The sequence below is a fragment of the Chelonoidis abingdonii genome, chromosome 1, assembly GCF_003597395.2.
Source record: "Chelonoidis abingdonii isolate Lonesome George chromosome 1, CheloAbing_2.0, whole genome shotgun sequence".
NCBI classification, from domain to species: domain Eukaryota; kingdom Metazoa; phylum Chordata; order Testudines; family Testudinidae; genus Chelonoidis; species Chelonoidis abingdonii.
Genome location: NC_133769.1, coordinates 43,724,412 through 43,751,955, shown reverse-complemented (window position 1 = coordinate 43,751,955; position 27,544 = coordinate 43,724,412). Strand labels below are relative to the sequence as shown.

General features: G+C 43.1%; 1 protein-coding gene across 6 annotated transcripts in view; it reads right to left on the bottom strand.

The window, feature by feature from the left end:
* POT1 (protection of telomeres 1) overlaps positions 1–27,544 on the bottom strand; it is a 161,269-nt gene that overhangs the window by 44,730 nt on the left and 88,995 nt on the right. For all 6 annotated transcript variants that reach the window (XM_032800954.2, XM_032800960.2, XM_032800961.2 and 3 more), the window contains 3 exons: positions 23,977–24,107; positions 10,399–10,689; positions 4,669–4,824 (listed from right to left, as the gene is read on the bottom strand). In XM_032800954.2, the coding sequence (XP_032656845.1) occupies positions 4,669–4,824; positions 10,399–10,689; positions 23,977–24,107 (578 nt within the window). The remainder of the gene's footprint in view (positions 1–4,668; positions 4,825–10,398; positions 10,690–23,976; positions 24,108–27,544) is intronic.

The following is a 27,544-nucleotide window of genomic DNA, read 5'->3' as shown; positions in this document are numbered from 1 at the left end:
TGCAAATCAGGCCTGCACAACTCGTAAAGCGGTGAGGGCCATATTACTCCAAAGAAAACAGCTGAGGGGCGAACCCACATGTCCTCCCCAGTGCCGCGAAGCCCCCCCAAAACACAATACCCCCCCCCCCCCCCCACCCCCAACCCCCAGCACCCCCCACCCGCAGAAACAAACCCTCCTCCCCAGCGCTTGCCCCCCACCAGAACAACGGTACTTGAACCTTGTAATATGTATAGCAGGCCCTAAGTATATCATTAAGGTAAAAAGAAAATGTTCTTTTTTTGCTAGGAAGTAGAATAAGATCTTTCCTCCACTTTGCTTAATCCAATTGCCCTTTGACATGATGAGGTGTTGACTTGAGGAAAGGCCTGAAAGGCAGCACTCCAGACAGCTGCAACCCTTGGAGCAAGGGATGGGGCCAGACCGATCAGAAAAGAACAGCGTCAGCCATCTGCTTTCCTCGCTCGCCTTCCCTCAGCCTCCCCCTCCCCCCGGTTGCCTCCCACGCCCCCCCCCACTGCCCGCCCATCGCCTCCTAAGCCCCCACACCCTGGCTCGCCCACTCACCCCACCCACTACCCGTCATTCCCCTTCTCAGCCCCTCTCCCCTTGCCACTGGCTCACCTCCCCCCCACACTCCACCTCCTCCAAGCCCCCCACCCCCCTGGCTCGCCCCCCCCCCCCGCCACTTGCCTTACTTCCCCCCCCACGGGCCGCACAGTTAGCCCACCTACTCACCCCCCACGGGCTGCACAGTGAGCCCATGCAGGCCGCATGCGGCCCCCAGGCTACATGTTGTGCAGGCCTGCTGTAGATGAATACAAAGAAGGCTCAATGCCTATAATTCTGATTTAGCCTGTAGTTAAGAAAATACATGTCATAAAAATTCTAGTGAATTCCAGCAATAGATGAATACTTACTTGACTAATCATACAATGACATCAATATTTTGGGCAGGCACAGCACCTGAACTTTGCAGGTTCACAATCTTGGGATAATTTTCCAATACTCTTCCTGTCCTCCTAGTTTCAAATCCAAATTTGTGCAAAATGTAGTCACTTCTTCATCTACAACACACACAAAAAATGTGTCCCTTCCTTTCTCTCTCTCTACAGCCAAAAGTCTTGCTCAGGAAAGAGATAACAAGGATGTGCATAATGCAGTCTCCTCTTCTCAGGTCTCCCTCCTTTCTTCCCATCTTTCCCTTCACCAATCCTTCTAATAAGATGCAATACATTCTACCTCTGCTGCTATGCATTCTCATTTTCTACTGCACTTCCCATTACTGCATTTTGCTTTATTAACTTTTTCCATCTACCAAACCCTTTTTCTTCATCACCATCAACATCTTAAACATCCCCCATTCCCACAGTGACACTACACTTGAACAGTCTCCATTCTCCCAAGGTCCAAACCATCTAGAAATTCCTAGAAATTCAGTTATTTTGGCTAGTCTTCTATTACCAGTCAGAGAGAAAGGATTGCCCAGTGGTTAGGCTGGGATTTGTGAGACCAGGGTTCAAGTCCCTGCTCCACCACAGATTTCCTGTGTGACCACAAGCAAGTCACCTAGTATCTGTGCCTCAGTTCCTCATCTGTAAAATGGGGACAATAGCACTTTCGTACCTGACGATAAATACATCAAAGATTGGGAGGTGTTCAGATACTATGGTATCATGGGCCATATAAGTACCTAAGATAGATCTACTTTTGCTCGCAATAGAAATTTCAAAGATATATACTCATAAAATTGCAACAAACATACACACAACAATCTGGACCTACAAGATATGTACCAAACCTAATCATGTAAAACACATTCTTTTTACATGTGTGTGACCTGGTGGGCCTGGGGAGCCCTCACTGGAAACGCTAACATCAGGGTAGGCTGCAAAAGGGAGAGCAGATATTCCCAATGCTGGTGGGTAACACTGAAGTTAAACTCCCCAACAAGTCACAAACTGTGCTTCAGATCCCCACACTGGTTATCAAGAAACAAAAAAAGAAATCACACAGCACCCTTGATTGCATTCCAGTTCTCTGCCTCCCAATCAGCACCTAGGCCCAGTTCAGTGAGACATTATTTAAAAAACTCTGCTCACATATACAAAATGTTCTTCTGACCCCAAAAGGTCAGCCATATCACCATGTCAGTAAAGGTTTGGATCTTATACAAAATACCACCCTGCCAGCCAATTCCCTTAGTGTCTAAAACTAAAGGTTTATTATAAAGAAAAAAGGAAGAACAAGGAGAGAGATTTTAAATAGTAAAACAATCACATACATACAAAGATTTCGAAGTCCATATATCAGGTTCCTAGCAGTATCACTTAATTTGCTGGCTTGAAAGTCCCACTAGATTAGAACACATCCACAGCTTGGATAGGTCATTCAGTCCTTTGTTCAGAGCTTTGTTTGCAGAAAGGTTATTCCAGAGGTAAGAAGCAGGAATGAAGACAAAATGGAGAAGATGCAGCTGCGTTTTATAGTCTTTTGCCATGCAGCTTGTGCTACCTCAAACACAAGCTGCCCAGCACATAGCCTGGAAACCTTAGAGTTCTGTCCATAAACATGTCCCTGCATGCCTTCTGAGTCATAAGGCCTTGCCTTCTCTCAATGGGTCAATTGTATAGCCAATAGTCCTTAATGGGCCATCAAGCAGGCTAGGCAGTGCTGATGCCAAACTGTCTGGGGGTGTCACCCAGAAGCATAGCACAAGTCTTGAAATACAGACATACATACATACATACATATCTATAACCCACAATACAAAGGTGATACAAACATATAAACAAGATTATTGTCCTTGGCAAATTGTAACATTTTTACAGATACCTTACATGGCATATCTGGCATAACTCATTACAATTTTACAATATTGGTATTCAAAATGTCTCAAGTGTCCCCCGAAGATGTTCCTCCTCATCTCCTTTATCTGTATTTTTACTGCAAGGTTCTTGGGGTAGGAACCTTGTCTTGCATAGGATTAGCAAAACCCTTTTATTGTTACTCTGTATTAGGTTCAAAATATCATCCTATGGCTCATGCATGCTGGGCCAAACAGGGCAGGAAAGCATAGATATCACATTCTGTCTCTGAAAGATGTTTGACTAAATTGTGTCTGGAGAGACTTTCCTAGGGCTTGTCTTCACCTGGAAATCTAATCATGCTATGCGACTGTGAGCAGACAAAACAGATGATAGGAACATCATCACTTGCTGGTCAGCAGACAAGAACAAGACAGAGTCAGCACTGTGTAAACTAGTTAAACTAGGTCCAGCAGCATTTAACCACAGCTAGTTCACACCAGACTGACTAATGAGTGATGGTTACCACTGTAACATCTCAATAACATAAGGGGGTGAAATTATATGGCCTTGGTTATGCTACTGGGTGAATTCTATAGCTTGTATTACACGAGGTCAGATTAGATCATCATCATGATTGCTTCTGGCCTAAAAATCTATAAACACAATACAATTTCCTAGGAAAGACACAGATGTATGAGATACAAGAAAGAAGCAGGAAGAGATAAATGGGAGCAAAAGTAGAGGCAGCTCATGAAACCACCCCATGTATTAAGTTCTTATATTAAAACCTAGATTAAGGAGGGGAAACTTCTATTACAAACATTACTGGCTGAGAAGGGGGGAAAGAGAGAGAGCAAGAGCGCGCACGCGTTATAAACGCCCAAGACTTCACAGTAAAAGAAAACTGATCATCTTTAGAATCATAGAAAATGTAGACTTTCCCCTCCTAATTTTCAGACTACTGTTCAACACTGCTTTTGGAGTGACTCTTTTAGCAAGAGAAATCTATATTTGGAAAATATCTAAGATCAATAAAAATAATTGTGTGACCAAACATAGTTAACAATTTTTACATAAACAAGAGCCATCTTGTCATTTGCAAATTACTCATGAACATGTCTATCTTTATTAAAGTGTCAGTATTGTAAATTGATTTTAAGTCTACTCATAATGCTGAATTAATATTTGTCAGATAAAAATATATCTTTACACTCCCCACACTCCTCAATCACTTATAAAATTGATCAGAAAAACGAGGATAACTTAAATAGCGTAACCGCAGCAGTCATGCTGTAAAATGAAAGCTACATTTTCTGCTAATCAGAAGCAAGATGGCACTGTTGCTAAAGATCAAACATTTAATTATGTTGTTCTTTTCCCTATGTAAGTATAATCAACATTACTGACCCACTAAAACAAGGTAAGTTTTACAGAATGCAGCAGAGTTCATAGAATATAAAATACCCTTTTATAGACTGTAAAATTATCATTTAATTGGGCTTCAAATTTAACCTCATTTTACATCAGTTCCAATAAACAATTTTCAACTATAGAATACATTTTCCATAATGCAGTATGTTCACATGGCAGTGCATGACATTTCAATGTCTGGAAAGAGCTGTTTAATTGGAAGGATAATTTTTCATTGTGATTTTAAGGTAAGGAAGCTGTTTCACACCTGCTGAAAGTGGTCTGCACTAAAATAGCATGTATGGGAAAGACTGTAAAGGATAAAAAGCACATTGGAAACTAAGTCATCACCTGTAGAAGTGAGTAGCTAGCTTTCATTAAGTGAATCCAAAACAAAACGAAAAAAATCAAGTAAAATTAAAGTTAAAAACACTGAGTTCTCTGTTACCTTCAGTGATTTTGCCAGTTTCACATGGTTATCGTAAACTAGAATGTCTACAATCAGATTTCTCAGCCGACAGATGAGAACTTTATCTCCTTCAAGGTCACTTTCTTCCACAAGCACCTTCCAAGATGGGTAGGGACATTTTGTACCATCCCATACCTGCGTGAAAAGAAATTATTTAATCAATCTCTTTTAATACTTTTAATGTGCAAATAAAAGATTTTAAAAGTTGATTACTTTAGATTAAATTGTTACAAACATATGTAACTACTTATCTTCACATGATTAAATATTTTGAGTCAAAATATTTACTAAGGTTCCAGTCCGTTCCCTATTAACTAAGAAAAACTTAAACTTGAAAAATTCCTGCTGAATCAAGTGAAAGTAGTGTGGATCGTGGCCCCTATATGTTTTTTTTATGCTACATATACTCTAAATTGGTATTCACTACTTTTTTTTTCTTCTCCAAACTTTGTCACTCTTTATGATGAACAAGCCCAGTCCCTCAAAAGGTAAATCTAACATCTTAGCCTGAACACCTTAAGAAAAGCCAGAGATTTAAAAATCAATTAGTAGTGGGGGGAGAGTGATGGGAAGTGCCACAGATCTGGCTGTGGTAAGTGACACAAAGACTGCTTGAGGGAACGTCTAGAGAGAATTTGGACCTCTTGTTAACATGGACTTGATTTTCTAGGATGCTTATCAGGCAGTTGGACTGGGAGAAGGAAAAAACTTCTCTCAGGTATAAAAATTGTAGCTGGACCCATGAACCAAGCCCTAGAAATGTTTTGGTGGGTTCTCTCATGGTGCTCAGTTGGAGGAGAGGCACCCAGTGGTGTTTAGCTGGCCTTTCAAATTTTGGATTCCTTTCTTTCAATAGATCTTTTTGCTGCTGTGGAAGGCAGGTCAAAGGAGGAAAAGCCAGTACATGCTAGGAACTCTCTAGAAAGAGTTGTTTTCTCCCAGGGTTGAATGTATCTGGTGTGGTGGTTCATTATGGGCATTTTATTGTCATTTGATATATACCATTCAAATCTGGAATTTTTTATGTGGGTCCACATGGGGATAATTGGCAACAGAGCAAACAACCAGTCTAGGGCTTCATAACAACAGAGACCTAAATTAAACACTAAACTATTAGCAGTTACTAGCTTCTTAAAACTACAGTTTAATCTATACCCTATGAAATGAAGTGGCAAGGTTATTACCAAAGTAGACAATAATAGTTGTAATCAAATAATAGTTCAGAAAGCTGCTGTTTACAGTGTAGGAAAGAAACTAAGGGTAGATAGGGCCATAACAATTAAATGTTGGATATACAAGGAAACGCTCACAACCTCAAGGGACACCGTTTTCTAGACAGGTCTCAATACATGATGCCAAAGCATGTTTTCCCAAGAGTTAGGATCTGCAGAGGCAATTTGCAAAAGAAAGAAAAGACTTTTCCCTTTTTGTTTACTTCCTGTAGCTTAGATGGAAAGATATCTTCTGTTTGAAGGGCCCTCAAGAGAAGCATTTACAAGAAATATAAGTCCTGTGCCAAAAAGCTAGAGAAATCATATGTGCTCAACCTGACAAAGCAGACAAAAGGAGAAAGCCACCCACCCTGAAGACCCAGAGCAGGAAAAAGAACTTACTGCCATGAATCCTAAGAAGTTCTAACTTCCACCAACAACTGCTCCAGGGCATAATTGGAACCAATTTTGGATCCAACATCTTACCTGATTTGGAATATCGGTTCCTAAATTATCTGAGCTATTAAAATGTTGCCAGTATTTTTGTACTTTAAAAAACCGGAATAAGGCACCAAGGATTTCCTTTACTGTTGGTCTCAGGAGTAGAACTGATCAATTGACAGAAAAAGCAGCAGTGTGTGTGGATTTTGAAAATTTCCCTCTCATTTTTCAACTGGCTGTATTTGGAACAACTCCATAGTCCCACACTCAGAAGAGGGAATTGATAAACTCTGATCCAAAGAACTGTTTCCCCCCCGTCAGATCTAAGGACAAGTCTTTAATTTAATTTTTGATAAGTCCTTAGCTCAGAGGTGGGCAAATTACGGTCCGCGGGCTAGATCTGGCCCCTCAGGGCTTTGGATCCTGCCGGCGTGATTGCCACTCCAGTGGCACCCTGGGCCCCACGCCGCTCCCAGAAGCGGCCGGCCCCACATCCCTGCAGCCCCTGGGAGAGGGGGGCAGACAGCTGAGTGCATTGTCCTTGCCTGTGGGTACCTCCCCCAAAGCTCCCATTGGCCACAGTTCTCAGGAGCCTGCCCCGGCCCCGGTATATGCTGCTTCCACTCCGAGCCGCTCCAGGTAAGTGGTGCTGGGCTGGAGCCCACACCCCGAACACTTCCTGCACCTCACATCCTAACTTCCCGCCCTGAGCCCCCTGCCACACACTGCCTCTACCCCTCCTGCCCCAAGCCCCCAAAGCACCTCACACCCCTCCTGCACCCCAACCCCCTGCCCTGAGCTCCTGGCTGCATTGTGCCTCTCTCCTGAACCCCAATTCCCTGCCCCAAGCCCCCTGCCTGCACCCCAACCCTCGCCGCACCTCACACTCCTCCTGCACCCCAACCCCCTGCTGCACTTCACACTCCTCCTGCACCCCAATCCCCTGCCATGACCCCTCTCCTGCACCCTGCATCCCTCCCTGTACCAGTCCTGAGCCCCCTCTTGCACTGTGCACCCTCTCCTGCACCCCAGCCCCCTGCCCTGAGCCCTCTCGTACACCCTGCACTCTTCCTCTACCCCAACCCCTTGCCCTGAGATCCTTCCCGCACACCACACAACCTCCTGCACCCCAACCTCCTGCCCCAGCCCTACATTCATGGCCCTGCATGCAATTTCCCCACCCAGATGTGGCCCTCGGGCCAAAAAGTTTGCCCTGCCTTAGCAGGAGGAACCTGAAGGACCTATCATCCCTTTTCATACTCATTAGCCACTAAGGCCCCTTCCAAGAAAGACCTTTAATCTGTGGTTCCTTTTCTACTTTCATAGATGTGAGTGAAGCTCAAGATTCCTTCTTAAGCAGTTGAAACACTGGGAATGAGTAGATGGAACCAATATTTTGCTAGAACAAGAAGCCACTGACTCTTTATCTTTAAACACCCGTCCATTTCTCCCTCCCTGGTACTGCAGGGACCAACTCCTGTTACACTATAAATCAAAAATTTTAATCTTGTAAACTTCATCTTGTTTATGCATTAAAAATTCAGTTCAGAGTTTTATTTTTCCTTCTGATAGCTTATGCTCCAGTGTGAGGTTCTGAGTATCTCTGATTTTAAAAGCAAATTCTCAGAGCAGTTGGTAAACACTTGCCAATTGCTTTTTGGTCATTTTTTTGCACAGCACTGCTAATGGTCATTTGGTTTATTAGTACTGTGCAACAAATACATGATCAAAAACTGGTTAAACAAATACTATGGGCCATGCACAAAGCCCTGGAAGTAAGTTTGAGTGTTTCTCTGAGTGAACATCAAAAGGTCTATTAGGGCACCGCAATGATGAATACCTTCACATACTTATTCACTGAGCAACTAGTCTGCTGAAAATGATTAAATAGTCAAACAATCACGGCTTTAAATCATAAGAACAAAGACTTAATCAAGAGCACTATCTGAACTATATGAAATGGTGGTGGCATGGACACTACCTTTTAGCAATTCAGCACAGGATAGCCAAGGCCCTGCCGAAAGTATGAGCCTTACTTATAGCAAGATCAATGTTTGATAGAGAATCAGGCAGACTTTAGCACATAGGCCCCAAGAATGCATTAACTATGCCATAACAATATTAATCCAAAAATCTGCATTTTTGAATTTGTCTAACTGCTATATTTAAATATAGTTTTATGCAGCAATATCTTCATGCTATTCCTCCAAAAATGACACTGTCAACATTACTAGTACAAACAAATTGATTTACCATGCTGTGGTTTCATCAAAGTTTCACTTTCACAAGTCAAGTCTTTATCTCCCCCTCTCCCAGGCCTGGGCTACACTAGCGCGCACGCACGTGTGTGTGTGTGTGTGTGTGTGTGTGTGTGTGTGTGTGTAACTAAGATATGCAACTTCACAGGTGATGTAGCTCCCCTGTCGACTCCGCTTACTCCTCCTGCTGAGGTGGAGTACGGGCGCCGATCAGCGGATCGATTTATTGCATCCAGACGAGACACGATAAATCGATCCCCGATACATTGAACACTACCCACCAATCCGACGGATAGTATAGATGTACCTCCAGTTGTTTTTTGATTACATAAAACTGACACAAATGCAAGAGTCTATCAAACTTGAAATAAACAGAGAGCAATGAAAGATTAATAAATTTAAGAAATTACTTGCCTGCGTCCTTACAAAAGGATCTCTCAGCATGAATGTGTGCTCATTGAGGTAATGAACCATGAACATTTTACCTCCAGTTCATGAAGTGCTTAAATCATTTTATTAGTCTTTGTTTGACATCCACTTTACATGGGTTTTCTTGAATTAAAATGTTTGTAACAGCTGTAGGGCATGTTGCAGGATGTAGTTTAAGTAACATTCCTTTTTATGTCGTGTAAACAATGTTCTGCTGCTTTAATGAAGGAATAATGCATTATTTTCTGCCTATCTAAAAATGCTAAAATATGGCTTCAGATAATTGTTTCTTGGTGTTACTATACATAAAAGCAGAAATATTCAGATGGAAAACATCAGACTGTCTCTTATTTCTTATCACTCAACTCATGGAGGGGTTTCAGGATAAATTCAGTCCACTGTTGCTGTTGCTAATTCAGGAAAATTGCACAGACAGATCCCTTTTCACTTAGCTGATGTTAAGTATTAATTCCCAGAAAATGCTTTCAAGCAGCATGACACAGTGTATTTTGTTTCTTTACTCAAGCTCTGATCCTGTAAAGAACTTAGACATAACTAGTAAAGGTTAACTCAAATACCTCAAAAAGACAGCATACTCAATCCATCCATCCATATGCTAAACAATGCTACATAGTGCATTAAATTATATCCTGCATATGTTCTAATGCAGTGGTCCCCAAACTTTTCGTCTGGCAGGTGCCAGACGAAGGACCGTGGCGGCGGTCAAGCATCCGCCAAAATGCCACTGAATTTCTGCGGCATTTTGGCGGCGATGCCTCTTGACGTCGCTTGTCGGCGGCAAGCAGTGTCATTGAGAGGCGTCGCCGCCGAAAAGCCATAGAAATTCAGCAGCATTTCGGCGGATGCTCGACCGCCAGCCAGGACGCAGGCGCATTTAGATGCACCTGTGAGCACCACGTTGGGGACCCTTGTTCTAATGAAACATAATACAGAGAAGTGTACATAAAAGAAGTCTGTTATTTAACTAGCAACAATGTAAAAACTTAAAACAGACAATATCATTTTTTCAGCATTAAGAAATTCTATAATTCCTAACTACAAATGCTTGTGAAATCATATTCTGAACACATACCTTATCAAACCAACATTTGTGAATAATTCTAGAGCAATAGGTGAGCTGAATGTCTTTAAAGACAAATGAAAGTATGAATTTGTATGAAAGTGAATTGGTTCAGGATCATATATTTACTAAAATAACCCCTAAATGTCAAAAAGACTTCTATATATCATTATTTAAATATAAGATTCAGTGAGTTCATGAAAACCCTGAAACATAAAGCCTTGAAATAAGAATCTAATAGTCAATCTGTAACAACTATTTAAATTATTTAAATTGTTTAAAAATCCACCTTGAGAAGAAAGGAAGATCCATCCACTTCTGCTTTCCCTACAAGTTGGCAAGTAAGGTCAAAAAACAGCATTGGCTGGACACCAGACAATTTTGCTGTTGGCTCACAGACTAAAAGATTACTAGCTGCCCATGTACGTAGTTCTTCTATTGTTTTCTGTTCTTCTTCTGTGAAGGAGTATGATTTACTAGAGGTTCGAGGCACTATCGGTGCTCCTACGGTACCATCAAAAGTCAAGGATGCAAAGCCAATGCCAGTAATCCCCTGCATCTGGTTATTGTATTCCCTGATCTACAACACAAAAATGGGAAGAAAAAAATATTGACTACAGTGCATAAAATGTATAAAAATTTCAATATTTTATATGCATAAAAATGCCTGTTGCCTGTTATTGCTCTTTAAAATATATTATTCCTACAAAATAAGAACACATATGGAGGGAGGAAGCAAATGAAAAGAACCCAAAACAAATGAATATACCCAGAAAACCAACTAGAGAAGCAACAGAAAATGCAACCTAACACCAATAAATTCCTGTACTAGCAGGATCCAAAATGTATATCCAAATAAATTACAAATATATCTAGCTCTCATATAGAGCTTTTCATTCATAGACCTCAAAGTGCTTTCCAAATGGAGGTAAGCATCTGCCCTACTTCCCTTTACAGATGAGGAAACAGAGGCACAAAATTCTACTCATATGACAACACAATAAATAGATCAATTTTCCCCTTGATTCATGCATGTAACTTACCTTAATGGGAGTTCAGAGACCTAAATATGCTTTCTCCTGCTGCCCTGCAATGGACACCTGCCTGCCAGATGACTGATTTAACATGCCACTGTGGGCATGTCTACACTTACCTCCGGAGCGATCAATCCAGCAGGGGTCGATTTTTTGCATCCAGTAAAGATGCGATAAAATCGACCGCCGAGCACTCTCTCATCGACTTTGGGTCGATGGGGAAGATACCGCATTAAGGAGATTTAAGTATGTTGAATTCAGCTACGTTATTCACGTAGCTGAAGTTGCATAACTTAGATCAATCCCCCACCCCCCCCGCATAGATCAGGCCTATGCAACGAATTCTGAAAAGCTCAGATCCTGAAGTGTTCCCTCAAGCAGCAGGCAGTCTGCTCCTTATATTCTCCAGTCTCTATGTGATGTCAATAGGACATCCTCACATACATGATATGATCCATAAATAGGAGCTCTAGGCACTGGTCTACTTCGCCCTATTTAACTTAAGAGATGGCTATCAAAAAGGTAGTAATTGTTCAGAATAACTCACCTGAATAATTTTGCTATTTCTCCATCTTAGAACATAGCCGTGCTGTAAAGTGATCAGTACAGAGTTCCCAGTGCCCTGTTTTCAGGGCATTTAAATACTCTAGCAATTTAGAAAATAGCACAACCCCAAAAGAATCTGTACTATAAAACTGTTCTAAACAGCAAGAGATTTAATCAAGAATTTGCCAACATTTCCAGAGCATAATCTGTAACACAAGTATACAAATAAATACACAAACAAACTTTATGAATTTGTAAACAAAGCAGCTAAAGAGGGCTTGATATCAGGAAGTCCTTTAATCCTTGCCAGTTTGGCATACGCCCTGTCAAAAATTACAAATGCCTTAAGGATCCTTTCTAGGATAAAATCCAACCTTACATGCACTTATATATGCTCTAGACCTGACAGATGAAGTAAGCAGCATTTCATGAGGTAGCTTTTCCTAAACATAATGTTGTAAATTTTAATCTGTTGACCTTTAGCTAAAATCAATCCAAAACAAAAACAACAAAAACAAAAACAAAACAAAAAAACAGAAGAACAAAAGATATAAATCTGGAATGTATACATTTTTCATAATCCTTTTGAACTGAATCAACTCTGTCTCCTAACTCCCACCTCAATGTAAAAAAAGTAAGCTTCTGTTATAAATAGCATGAACCCATGATGAATGAATAGCCTTCAGCTCTGCTGCAGACATTGGCAATATATTCTATACTTGCACAAAACTATGCAGCACTGAGGGAAAAAGAAAGCCTTCTCTCTTCAGTTTTATTCATTTATCATGACCAAAAAGATTTCAGCTATATCATCAAATATTTTATGTGGCATTTCAAATGAGTCTCCCTCACAGATGTTTTGCGATTATCTCCCATTTATTTGTTCAATAATTTATCAAGTACCCATTGCCATAGTATTTTGGCAACTTATAGACTGAAAACTTACCACTAGACCTATGAGAGAGAAGTTTATGAAGCTCAATTTCCTATGTAAGAAACTATACTGGTTCACGTGGAATCCTTTGAGCTCTCATCTATCCCTTCAATTTAGACTATTTTCGCCAGTTATAGCCTTGATTTCATGCTCCTTTCTATGGGATCTGTTTGTGTGTGCCACGCTCCTACAGTCTCTATGAGTAAAAGACGGTTACTCACCTTTGTAACTGTTGTTCTTCGAGATGTGTTGCTCATATCCATTCCAGTTAGGTGTGCGCGCGCCGTGTGCAAGTTCGTCGGAAGATTTTTAACCTAGCAACACTCGGTGGGTCGGCTGGGCGCCCCCTGGAGTGGCGCCAGATATATACCCCTGCTGACCCAATCACCCCTCAGTTCCTTCTTGCCGGCTACTTCGACAGTGGGGAAGGAGGGCAGGTTTGGAAAGGATATGACCAACACATCTCGAAGAACAACAGTTACAAAGGCGAGTAACCGTCTTTTCTTCTTCCAGTGCTTGCTCATATCCATTCCAGTTAGGTGATTCCCAAGCCTTACCTAGGCGGTGGGGTCGGAGTGAGATGTGGCAGAATGTTAAATTGCTGAGCCAAAGGCTTCATCATCTCTTGACTGTTGAACCAGAGCATAATGCGAAGCAAAGGTGTGGACCGAGGACCAGGTAGCTGCAGGACATATCTCCTGGATAGGTACACGAGCCAGGAAGGCGTCAGATGAAGCCTGAGCCCTGGTAGAATGTGCGGTGATGTGGCTTGGGGAAATATGAGCCAAATCATAACAAGTGCGGATGCACGCCGTCACCCAAGGTGAGATCCTCTGAAAGGAAACAGGTAGGCCTTTCATTCGGTCTGCTACTGCGAGAAAGAGCTGGGGCGTTTTACGAAACGGTTTTGTCCGCTCAATATAAAATGCGAGCACTCTACGGACGTCCAGGGAGTGCAACTGTTGCTCCCATCACGTTGAGTGTGGCTTTGGGAAGAAGACCGGGAGAAAGATGCCCTGGTTAACATGAAAGGCCGAAACCACCTTAGGGAGGAAAGCCGGGTGTGGTCGCAACTGCACCTTGTCTTTGTGGAACACAGTGTACTGCGATCCACCGTAAGAGCCCTAAGCTCGGGTCGTCTGGCCGATGTAATGGCTACGAGGAAAGCTGTCTTCCAAGACAGGTATCAGCGAGCAGGTTGCTAACGGCTCGAATGGGGGAGACATAAGTCTGGTTAAAACCAGGCTGAGGTCCCAGGTCGGGGCTGAGCGGCGTAATTGGGGGTATAAGCGCTTCAAGCCCTTGAGGAACCTCGAAACCATAGAGTGTGAGAACATGGAACGACAACCTTCGCCTGGGTGGAAGGTAGAGATGGCTGCCAAATGTACCCTCAGTGATGATACTGCTAGGCCCTGCTGTTTGAGAGACCAGAGGTAGTCCAAAATAAAGGGGATCGAGACCTCAGTGGGAGTAAGATTAAGCGTTTTGCACCAGCAGGAGAAACGCTTCCACTCGGCCAGGTACGTTGACCGGGTGGAAGGCTTCCTGCTATCCAGGAGAATTTGTCGTACTGATTCAGACCAATGTAACTCTGACTGGTTTAGCCACACAGCAGCCACGCCGTGAGGTGAAGAGCTGCAGGTCCGGGTGGTGAACCCTGCCGTGGTCCTGAGTTATGAGGTCTGGGTAGAGTGGCAGGATAATTGGGTTGGCTATCGATAGGTCGAGCAACGTGGTGTACCAGTGCTGCCTGGGCCATGCTGGAGCGATCATGATGATGCGCGCTCTGTCCCTGCAGAGTTTCAGCAGGACCTTGTGAACCAGCGGGAACGGTGGGAAGGCATAAAGGAGCTGGCTCTTCCACAGCATTAGGAAAGCGTCTGAGATCGATCCCAGGGAGAGACCTTGGAAGGAGCAGAACATCTGGCATTTCCTGTTCTCGCGGGAAGCAAAACAGGTCTATGTGCGGAAATCCCCACTTCTGGAAAACAGAATGCATAACATCCGGGTGGATCGACCACTCGTGAGACAGGAAAGACCTGCTGCGTCGATCCGCTAGGGTGTTCCTAACGCTTGGGAGAAAGGACGCTACCAGATCTATCGAGTGGGCTGTGCAAAAGTCCCAGAGTTGGATGGCCTCCTGACAAAGAGGGGAGGACCGTGTCCCTCCCTGTTTGTTTATGTAGTACATGGCCGTTGTGTTGTCTGTAAACACTGAAACACAACGGCCTCACAACTGTTGCTGGAACACCTGGCACGCCAGGCGGACTGCTCTCAGTTCTCGGACATTTATGTGTAATGTCAGCTCCTGAGAAGACCAAAGACCTTGAGTACGAAGGTGACCGAGGTGAGAACCCCAGCCGAGAGATGATGCGTCCATCGTCAGGGACACTGAGGGCTGGGGCGGATGGAACGGCATCCCTGCACACACCAGGGAGGGAGTTAGCCACCATTCTAGGGAGCCTAGCATGCTCGAGGGAATGGTGACTATCGTGTCTATTGGGTCCCTGCTCAGGTGCACCTTCAAAAGCTCGTCTTTGGTCCCTGTGGTGGTTTCGAGGGACCTTGATTTTGGCCCCCTTGGATCCTGACGGTCATCTGCGACCACCTCGGCCGCGTCGCCTGCTGAAGTCCTGTCTTTGTCTAGGCACAGAGTATGGGCGGTGAGGCTGGGGATGGAAAGGCCTGCGTTGGGTCACCGGTGTATGCATGCCGAGAGAGCGCATTATGACCCTGTTGTCCTTCAGGCTTTGCAGGCTGTGGTCAGTCTTTTCCGAGAAGAGGCCTTTACCATCAAATGGTAAGTCCTGAATGGTATACTGCAGCTCTGGTGGGAGGTCTGAAACCTAAAGCCGTGAGATGCGCCTCATGGCAACACCCGAGGCCAGAGTCCTGGCAGCTGAGTCTGCTGCATTCAACGAGGCCTGGAGGGAAGTTCTGGCCACCTTTTTCCCTTCCTCCAAGAGGGCAGCGAACTCTTGGCGGGAGTCTTGAAGGAGAAGCTCTGTAAACTTACCCACCGCCACCCAAGTGTTATAATTATAGCAGCTAAGCAAGGCTTGTTGATTTGCCACCCGGAGCTGTAGGGCCCCTGCTGAGTACACCTTGCGGCCGAGTAGGTCCATTCACCTAGCCTCTTTCGATTTCGGGGCTAGCGCATGCTGGCCGTGGCGTTCCCTCTCATTAACGGACTGGACAACTAGTGAGCAGGAGGAGGATGGACATACAAATACTCGTACCCTTTAGAAGGCACCATATATTTATACTCGACTCCCCTGGATGCAGGAGGGATAGAGGTTGGGGACTGCCATATAGTATCAGCATTGGCCTGGATGGTCCGAATAAATGGTAGGGCCACTCTAGTGGGGGCATCCGCCGATAGAATGTCCACTACCGGGTCCTCTACCTCCACCTGGAGGTTCATATTGAGTGCTACCCTCCTTAGGTGGTCCTGATGGGCTCTCAGGTCGATTGGAGGAAGGCCCAAGGAGGATGTTCCTGCCACCGCCTCATCTGGAGAAGAGGAAGAGGAGATAACGGCAAAGAGCGGGTCCTGGGTGGCCTGTTACTCTTGGGTGATCTCCTGCTCCAGAGGAACCTGGGAATCTGGTGGGTGAACTGAGGCTTCCACTGCAGCAGTCGGAGGGAGACGGCTAACTGGTGCTCTGATGAGACAGAGCGGGATGGAACTACTGGTATGCCTTGGGCCTGGTGGTATGCCCAACGTGTCCAGAAAGACTACTGATGGGGTCCTTGGTCGACTCTGGTGGGCACATCAGAATCGCGGTCCTGAGCATAAGAGCAGTCCGTGTGGGACGACACTGATGCGTGTCTGGATGGCCATGGAGGTGCTGAAAAGCCCTGGGCAGAGTGGCTTGTTAAAGCACAGTGAATAGTTTTCAAATAGTAAGCAATGATAAACTATAAAAGAGCTATGTAATTAGCACTTAAACTAATTTTAAATTTAATTAAATGTAGATAAAGCTAACCTGTGAATTTAGTAAAAGATGACAACCTTTTCTTACAAGAAATGCTTTTTATTATTCCTGGAATCTTGGCTGATGGCAAGAGAGAGACTCTCTGGAATAAATAATTATCACTATAGCAAAACATCTAATGGGGAAAAAAAAATACAATGAAACAGATCGTATGGACCTTGCCTGCAGTGACTAAGCAACTACCTTCACTTATGGTTTAAGGGAGTTTCTGGACAAGTAATTTTAAACCTAAAGAATTGAATGTGAAATCCTAACCCCACTGAAGTCAAAGGCAAATTCCGACTGACTTCAATAGGACAGGATTTCACCTGGAATATATTTGCACAACAGCTGCTAATCTCCAATGCTTTATGAATAAACTTTAAAAAGTCAAATATATCTGGATTCAAAAAAACATTATCTACCTAGTTCAACAGAAGGGAAAGTGTGATGATAAACTGATTATTAGACTGGATAATAGCATCTCTGAGGTAATTTTCCATCAAAACTGATTGTTAAATTATAAAGGCAAGAGCAATGTAAGAGACTATTACACAACTACTGCTGTCATAGATCATCAAAATGCCTCACAAAGACAACATAAAGCTAATCTATAACTGCTACAGTAAGAAGAGTCTAAGCTAAATCTGAAAATTGATTTCCAGCTGGATGAGGAATTGAAGACAGCCTTTTCAAACCTGGATGCCATAAGTTCAAAGGCTTGATCGTAATTTACATATTTCACAAAAGAATGTCTGGTAATTTCAAGCAAAGGGTTTGTTTGTTTCTTAAACAGAACAATATTTCACTGTGGATGGAGTCTTCTCTGATAAATTCCTTCTTCAGCTGAAACCAGGCAAAGAATATACTACATGCTGCTATAAGGCACTGACAAAACAGTAAAATTATTATTAAACGCAACTTAGTTAACTTTTATTATTCTAAATTTGCCAGGTGACTGAACCTTGACCAGCTCAATCAGATTCTCAGATTAGCCCTGATATAGAAGATTGGGGGATGCCTGTGACAGCTGCTTTTATGAAAACATTTTCCTTCCCAAAATGATGTCTTCTGGAACATTACTTTATATTTTGTAAATATTTTGTCACATTCCTTTAAGTGTACTAATCCACAATTTAAACTGGTTTCGATAATATGGTATCCTGATTATATTCTCTCTCTCATATTTGGGTTTTAATATTTTAATTCCTTTATCCTAATAGATGCATAATAACTGAGGCCATATAAGAAGGTAGGCAGTAATTGAAGAGAGAAGTAATGTATAATATTTCAGTAAATACGTTGTGTCCCCAATGTTAATTAAATCTTTGTGCATATATTTAAACAGAATACAAACAAAAATAAATTACTAAAAGCAGCTGTAGACACCCTCATTCTTAGGAATGATTTGAAGAGAATGTTCACCAGCTTATAAATAGAACACATTTAAAAAGATACAATTTGAATGCTATGCTGTGCAAGCTTTTCCATGAAGTTCTGCCAATGCGCAGAAATAGCTGATCTGGGTGGATAGTTTCAAGCTTGTGATAGCGTGTATTTGTTTAAAAAGTGTACAAACACTAAATAGGATTTGCCTCTAAGGCAAATGCATTACACCACTATGGCACTTAACCATGAAGGAGGCTATGTGCTATAAATGTGGTGGTCTCAGTCCAGATTTTAGTGGACAGATGTCTACACCAGGGCCAGCTCTAGGCACCAGCGTCCCAAGCATGTGCTTGGGGCAATACTTTTCAAGGGGCGGCACTCCAGCCGCCCGCCCCCTTTTTTTTTTTTTTTTGCTGGAGTGGCAAAAAACCTGGAGCCAGCCCTGGTCCACACCAAACACACAAAAAGTCACAAACAGTGTTATCATGATTGTTGGCATCTTTACTGGCAGTCTCAGTAGAGGATCAAGGATGAAAAAAGCATTGACACTAAACTACTCTTAACTTTTGAGATGGTCCCACCAAGTTAGGTTAGGGTCACATGGAGAACTGCCATACTGGATCAAACCTGTGCTCTGTCTTGTCCAGTATTCTGTCTCAGAGAGTAGCCAGCTCTCCACAATCTTTAGAGGAAGGTTAAGGAAACATGCAGTAGGTGGATCTGGGATAATCAGCCCCCTCCATGAAGGCCTCATGCTAATCCTAAATAGCTAGAAATGTGTTTAAGCCAATACTGCATTTTCTTGTGCTACAATTTCAAAAAGCACAACGCCTTTTCTTTCGTTTTAAAATCAAGGATAAAAAAAACTATTGTGGATGAATTACGCTTTAATTTATTTGCCTGATTGAATGTTGTGGTGGTGAAGAACCACCTACTCATTACAGTTATATAGCTACCTTCCATACAATTCAGATACTGCATGTAACCTTTCAAGCAATATCACTAGCTGAAATAACATACATTACTCTTCTACTAGTAAGTACTCCTGTTGACTCTTCACCTTAAGGTATGGAACCAAATTTCTAAACATGCTGGCATCTTTGCTTCAGATCTAATGCTGAGACTAATTCAGAAGAAAAATCTTTTTAACTTGTATTGGATTCTTAGCTTAAAATTTAGGATGGAATTCAGGAGCAGGAGAAATACTGAAGATGTGAACAACAGATGGCAAAATGCTGTATGTGTGTGTTTAAGAAGTGTCAACATTTTAAAATATTCTGGGATATCAGATAGAACCAACTGAATTCTTTTACAGATATTCCTTCAGAACAAGTAATATTTCATAAACCACATATATGCACATATTATTACAAGACTATCCATCAATTTAAAAAAACTGTAATAAGAGCGAGTACACATTTCTGTGAAAGGTATTCTGCAATAGTGCAAAACTATAACTTTTATAGACCTATCAAACTAACAGGGAATTGGACCAACAATCAAGTACAGATATTATCATAGTAATGACAAATGATGCTCCACTTGTCATGTAAGCCCTGTTGAAATCAAAGGAACTGTTTACATCAGGAACATGAGAAGGACTGGTCAAAATTCAGTGTATTGCAAGATGTCTGTCACTTTTCCTGAAGACAGTGATGACTGATAGATTATTAAAATGTAAACTTTAAAAAAAGGATGACTTTTTCCTGTTACATTTCATATCCTTTGTACTGAAATACAGTAACTCCTCACTTAACATTGTAGTTATGTTCCTGAAAAATGTGACTTCAAGTAAAATGATGTTAAGCAAATTCAATTTCCCCATAAGAAGTAATGTAAATGGGGGGGTTAAGTTCCAGGGAAATTTTTTTTGCCACACAAAAGGCACTATATACATTTTAAACAAGCAAGTTAATATAGGTATAAGTTTTAAACAATTTTAAACAAACAATTTAATACTACAACCATCATTGCTGAGTATGAAGCAATAGGAGGTGCCCACTCCTTACCCCAAGCAGGCACAGCCCACTGGCACTGCAGACAATGAGGCAGGCAAGGAGGCTGAAAGTGCTGTAGGCTAGGAGAAGCATGTTGCGCAGCAGCAGCTTCCCCTACTGTGCAAGCACCAGGGGTGGGAGGTTCAACCTTTGCCCCCCCCCCACTCTATCCTTTCCACCAAACCCCCACCCTTAATCCACTTCTCCTCCCCCACCTCCTCCCCCTTTACTCTGCATGCCGCATCCTTGCTCCTTCCCTCCTCCCTATGGCAATCAGCTGGTTTATGGCAGCTGGTTTGTGGCATTCAGGAGGGAGAGAGGGAGCAGAGAGAGAGGGAAGGAGCAAGGACGCAGTGTGCAGGCTCCCCCTCTCTCCTCTGCTTCATGAACACCGCAAACCAGCTGATTGCCAGGGGCAGGAGGCAGGTGAGGGAGGGGGAGTCTGCATACCAAGTCCTCACTCCTCTCCTCCCTCCTGAATGCCTATGTGCCTAAATTAAATAAATATTTTTCAGCTCTTCAAAGCATAGCTTATTAGCCAACTAAAACATCTATTTGTTTAAAAAAATTAAAATAAAAAAACAGCCTCTATTCCACATCATGGAATGCACTAGCTGTTGCTGAGAAACCAGTTTGCTGATATTATTCCCATCTACTCTCCTCAATACCTTTTCTTTTGTTTTGTTTCCCATAGTTATTATGTCTAATTGAAGCCCCAGTCCTCAAAGACGTTTTGTGTGGTTAGTTCTCTGTGCCTGCATGAAGCCCAGTTGACTTGTATTAGGGAACAAACCTTAGTTTCAGCAAAACTAAGCAATGACATGTTAGTAGTTAATTAACACAAAAAAAACTTATTTGTTCAAAAAGCGTGAATGGTAAATTTAGGTTTAAATACTTGAATAAAAGTTATGTACTGGTTAAAAACAATTGCATTCAGATATAGTTCGAAATTGTCTTTTCATTATAGGACAAATGGCAAACAGATGCAGAACTATTTACTTTTCTTATTCTTTCATTCTAGGTACATTATAGGACAATTCCAGCTGACTGGAGGACAATAATTCTGATTTAGGGCAACTTGTGAGGTATCAAAATTTGTTTTTGCAAAAATGGATTTGTATCAAAATGTCTATTTTCAGATCAAACCCTGAGCTTTTTCATCCAGGAAGAGAGAAAGAAAGAGTCCATGTGAGAGCGTGTTTGTGCCTATCCTGGTGGCTATGGCAGAAGCCTGGAATGTGAGAGACCCAGGTTCAAGTCCCTGCTTTTTCTGATTCCCAGTGATCTTAGATGAAAAACTCTGTTCTCAATCAGGCAGAACAGGAACATGAACCTGGGTCTCCCACATCCCAGGCTAGTGCCATGGTTACAGGGAATCTCACTCTCCACTGAGCAAAAATGTTGTCGAAATTGATATATCTCAGTGAAATGTTTCAGCTTTGATAAAGTTTCTTTTAGTTTAAAATATTCCAACCAGTTATAGTTACAATGAACTTCTATGAAGGTCTGAAAAATACACCTAAATATAAGAAGTGTAACTGTAGGTTCCCACCCTATTATCCATGTAGATCACTGCCCAGACAACATGAATAGCATGGACTTCTTCAGCATCAGAATAAAAACTACAAAGATTCAATAAGAGAAATAAAATGCATGGCAAACTTCATTTAACAGTTCACACCAACAAATTACAATATTTTTGTGGGCCAATAAAAGAGTGGCAATGGACCTAATATATTGGACTGTCCAGGAGAGGGTTGGACAGTGCTAAATACAGATGTGGGGGAAAATTCAGCACTGGGAGTGTGTTGGGGTCACCCTGCATGTGGTAACCAAGGCTGGTAGAAGCCAGAACGTGACTAGAGCTTTGCTAGCAAGCTGCTGCTATATACAACCACTCAAGGTGTTATCTGTATGCCGTTTGGCTGTTTCTGAGCAGTCCCGATGGGAGCTACAAGAGTGAAGCATTGTTAGGCATCCTACGTTGCAAGACAGGGGTGACACAGCCTCTCACTTGTCTAGACTGCATCCTGAAATATCACGTGATTGTGTAACTGAAGACTGTATCATAGTACATACTTACAAGAAGGCCAAATTAAGGTTACGTGGGCAATCTCAATACTGGTATTTCCTAACTTTTTGAGTGGTGGACTTTGTAACCTCATTCTTTTAACATAGTTTAGTGTGCGTAACATAAGATCAAAAGGGGGGTACAATATGTAGGGTGTTGATATAACACAACATTTTGAGACCGTGTGCTTCCACGGTTAGCAGGGCTGGCTCCAGGCACCAGCTGAGCAAGCTGGTGCTTGGGGCGGCAGATTCCAAGGGGTGGCATTCCCACAGGTTTCCCCCCCTCTGCTACTCCGGCCACCCTGTAGGGAGCAGCTGCGCGGGAGAGGGGAGCGCCCTGCTGGGAGTGGTGCCAAGTCTGTAGCAAGCCTGGCAGGGGCTTCCCCCCTCTCCCCCTTTTGCCGCTCCAGCTAGTCCGCAGATGTGTCCCCTCTATCTCCCCTCACCGCTCCAGCTGGCCGGCAAGTTTGCGTCGCCCCTCTCCTCGTCGCTCCAGCCGACCTACAGATTTGTGTGTCCCCCACTCCACCCTTCGCCACTCCGGCCAGCTCACAGGTTTGTGTTCCCCCCTTCACCCACTCCAGTCAGCCCATAGGTTTGTTTTTGTTTTTTCTTTTGCTTAGGGCGGCAAAAAAGCCAGAGCCAGCCCTGACTGTTAGGGAGAAAGCTAAACTTCTTTCTCTCTACGATGTCCCCCCCACATAGTAAAAGGCACAAGTATATCTGTAGTAACTGGTGCAGTAGAAGGCACAAGTATATCTGCAGTAATTCATTAAGTATTAGCTTAAGTCACAAAATTACAAGATGTATTAACAGAAATATAATTATGCGAAACATAATCTTTCAATCCTGTTATCAAGATGCTTGCAATTTTCATTTCCTGAAACATCAAGCAAATCAAGTGATTCTGTATGTAGACTAATCCCAATTAAACTCTTTTTTCCCATTACATTATTAGCTCTGACTCACAGGACCTTGCCAATACCTGTTTTAATTATTATCGTGGTGCAATAGCACCACTATAGTTAAAGTTATGTCATGACTTTGGTATAAAGGGCGACCTTCCAAGGCCTCTTAATTTGGCATGCTTACTAAGATTTCTTTGAAATGTGGTGTGCTTTAGAAGGGTGAAGAATTGGCTTAGTGACTCAGTTTGGGGTCATTTAAGTCAGAGATTGTGGAGATGTAAATGCCCCAAAACAGCCATTTTTCAACAAGTTTCTACATTTTGTGTCTTTATTTTTGGCTCGGAGCTACAGATAAAACTATTGATGTAATGTGGGTCTCAGTCTGCTGAATTTTACCCAAGGTGGTGCATGATACTCACTAAATCTTTGGTAGACCCAAACTGAGAACAGTATTTAAGAATACGTACATTTTTACAGTGCACATGTGCCAGTAAATAAAAACAGCTAGCAGGTTTCTATTGCTGCCATTTTATAGAGGACCATGGCTAGCTAGTTAACTTCAGAACAGCCTCCAGATTGATCTAACACGCCCCAGAGTTGGGGTGATGTTCAAGGTAACTAGCTCAAATAATTCTAATAGTTTGAGGAGGCATGATTTTCACTTAACGCAATCCATGGTGGCTTATTCCTAACATTCTGTTCACATATGAATTCTATAGTTATCTTTAGTGATTTTATTCATTTAGTTTACCTAGTGCTCAAATAAAGTTCACTGTTCTGGAATTCCCAGGTTTACTTCTAACTTTCTTAAGATAGGAACCCTATTGGTAGTTTTAATTAATTATTATTATATTATTGATTTAAAAAACTATAACAACAATTTAGACTTGATTCATAAACTAGTGAACTTCTTTATCCCGCATCGGGCTTTCACAATATGAATGAAATTATCCCCACATTGCTGATGCCTCCCCCCTCAAAAAAACAAAAAGTATTAAAAACAACGTACCTTTATTCTATGAAATCGAACAATATCTCCAATTTTGTAGATTTTTGGAAGGGCATCTAGATTTCCATTAAAAAGTGTGCATGTTAATTTCACATTTGATTGGTCCACAATTGTCACAACTGAACAATAATCTGTAAAATATAAAAAATAATGTATAATAGGACTAACATTTTAGTATTCATATATTCATATTTGGATTAACACACAAATCAAGGGAGTAATGCTAACATAAATAAGAAAATTTGTCCCATCATTTGCTACGTAAACTGTCAGAATAGCTGAAAACCAATATGGTTAGCTTGCGCAAAGAGCTCTGAGTCAGAAACTCCCACGTTCTATTCTTTTTTCTGCCATGGGCCCACTATAGGGTTTGGGGAATATTACATCTTCACAAGTCTTGGTTTCCTCATCTGTAAAATGGGGAAAATAGCTATTAATCTCACAGAGCTGTGAGAATGATAGTGTTTCCACTGTACTTTAAGAGATAAAGAGCTGTGGAAGGTTTAAGAGTAAATTAAAACATTAATTACCACCACACATGCAGACACAAGAAAGAAGGTTGCAGGCACATATCAGTAGTTTGAAAGTTTACTGACTTTCAAGTTGTTGTTTTAGATAGTTTTGGGAGGCAGGCGTCAGAGACCCAGGAAATGGCAATGCAATTCCACAACAAGCCACAAGGTCAAACACCAGAGATGATATGACCTTTATTCTGCCTTACTAGAACTGTAACAGTGTATTATGTATTTTACAGACTTCCCCAAACAGAAATGTAAAAGTATGTGCTCAGTTGGACATCTTCAAGTCAGAAATCTGTAAGGAAGTAATGGTGAAATCATTGTCTTGATCTGAGGAGTTAGATGCTTATCTTGCTTGGTTGCTTTTGAAAATACCACTAGGACATAAGTAATTTTTAAATAGGTAATAAGCAGAGAAATTGCCTCATAGTCTATTTCTATGTTGATATATGACTTAGCCAGGCATTTATATATGCAAAACTTGGTTTTGAAAATGGCTGTAATAATGTACAGCAAGACCCTTAAGAAAAGCATATAATTATATGCAATGTATGAACTAGCAATACACAATGCTCCAAATTTTTGAAGTACTGACTCCTCAAAAGGGGGAAGTGAACATTGGCTTTGAATGTGAAGGTTGCTGTCCCTAGGTGCACAGGGCCAGAATGTACAAAAATAGCATTCTTAGGAGTGAAGAAATTGAATTTTTACATTTTAAAATTGCATTTCTACACACCAGTACATAAAAGTGGGCCTACTTGCCCATTAGAGATTTTTTTCACCCCAGCCCTCCTTTCATTAGTTACTTTGAAAAAAGACGGTTACTCACCGTTGTAACTGTTGTTCTTCGAGATGTGTTGCTCATATCCATTCCAATTAGGTGTGTGTGCGCCGCGTGCACGTTCGTCAGAAGATTTTTACTCTAGCAACACCCGGCAGGTCGGTTGGGCGCCCCCTGGTATGGCGCCGCTACGGCACCGAATATATACCCCTGCCGACCCGTCCAGTCCTCAGTTCCTTCTTGCCGGCTACTCCGACAGCGGGGAAGGAGGGCGTGTGTGGAATGGATATGAGCAACACATCTCGAAGAACAACAGTTACAATGGTGAGTAACTGTCTTTTCTTCTTCGAGTGCTTGCTCATATCCATTCCAGTTAGGTGAATCCCAAGCCTTATCTAGGCGGTGGGGTCGGAGTGAGAAACTGCAGAGTGCAAGACTGCCAAGCCAAAGGCTGTATCGTCTCTGGATTGTTGTACCAGGGCATAATGGGAAGTAAACGTGTGTACCGAAGACCATGTAGCCGCTCGACATATCACCTGGATAGGCTCTCGAGCTAGGAAGGCAGCCGACGAGGCCTGGGCCCTAGTCGAATGTGCGGTAACGTGGCCCGGAGAGGCGTGAGTGAGGTCATAGCAAGCCCGGATGCATGCTGTCACCCAGGACGAAATCCTCTGGGAAGAGACGGGCTGTCCTTTCATCCGGTCCACCACCGCAACAAAGAGTTGGGGCATTTTACGGAAGGACGTCGTATGGTCAATACAGAAGGCTAGTGCCCTACGGATGTCCAGCGAATGCAACTGTTGCTCCCTACGTGATGCATGGGGCTTGGGGAAGAAGACTGGAAGGAATATGTCCTGGTTGAGATGAAAGGACGAAACCACCTTGGGGAGGAACGCCAGATGCGGGTGTAGCTGCACCTTGTCCTTGTGGAATATCGTGTAAGGCAGGTCCCACCATGAGAGCCCGAAGCTCCGAGACTCTCTTAGCCGATGTAATAGCTACAAAGAACACCTTTTTCCATGATAAATATAGGAGTGAGCAGGTCGCCAAGGGTTCAAACGGGGGGCCGTAAGTGTTGTCAAAACCAAATTGAGGTCCCAGGCAGGGGCGGGGCGTTGCACCAGGGGAAAAAGGCGTTCCAGCCCCTTGAGGAACCTCGAGACCATAGGGTGGGAGAAAACGGAGTAAGCGCCTCCTCCGGGGTGGAAAGTAGAGATAGCCGCTAAGTGTACTCGCAAAGATGATAGAGCAAGGCCCTGCTGCTTGAGATGCAAGAGGTAATCTAATATTGTGGGGATGGGAACCCCGGTAGGTGCTGCATTCTGTCCCTGACACCAGTAAGAGAACCGTTTCCACTTGGCCAAGTATGTAGCTCGAGTGGAGGGTTTCCTGCTGCCCAGGAGTACCTCCTGCACCGGGGTAGAGCAGCGTAACTCCGATTGAGTTAACACAAGCAGGCAACACCATAAGATGGAGGGATGCAGGCTGGTGGGAGAAGTGCCGTCGGTGGTCCTGCATATATATCAGTCCTGATAGAGGGCAGGGGAATCGGGTGGCTATCTAGTGGTCCAGCAACTGTGGTGTACCAGTTGTTGCTGTGGGCACGCAGAGGCGATCAGAATCAGACGAGCCCTGTCCCTGTGAAGTTTCACGAACCTTGTGCACACAACGGAAAGGGTGGAAGCATAAAGCAGGTGGTTCGACCAAGACATTAGGAAGGCGTCCGATATCGAGCCTGGGGCGAGGCCCCTGAAGAGCAGAACCTCTGACGCTTCCGGTTGCTGCGGGAGGCGAAGAGGTCTATGTGGGGAAAACCCCACATCTGGAAGAGGAATGAACTATGTCCGGGCGAAGTGACCACTCGTGGGTGAGAAATGACCTGCTGAGCTGGTCTGCTAGAGTGTTCTGGACCCCCGGAAGGAAGGACGCCACTAGGTCTATAGAGTGGGCTATACAAAATTCCCACAGTTTGGATCGCCTCCTGACAAGAGGGAGAGAAACGTCCCTCCCTGCTTGTTTATGTAGTGCATCGCGCAGTGTGTGTTGTCCGTGAGCACTAGAACGCAACGGTCCTGCAGATGATGAAGGAAAGCCTGGCAGGCAAGGCGGACCGCTCAAGCTCCCGAATGTTTATGTGCAACATCAGCTCCTGGACAGACCAGAGGCCTTGTGTGCGACGATGGCCTATGTGAGCCCCCAGCCAAGAGATGACACGTCCGTTGTTAGGGATACAGACGGTTGTCTCGGGTGGAACGGCATGCCTCCGCAA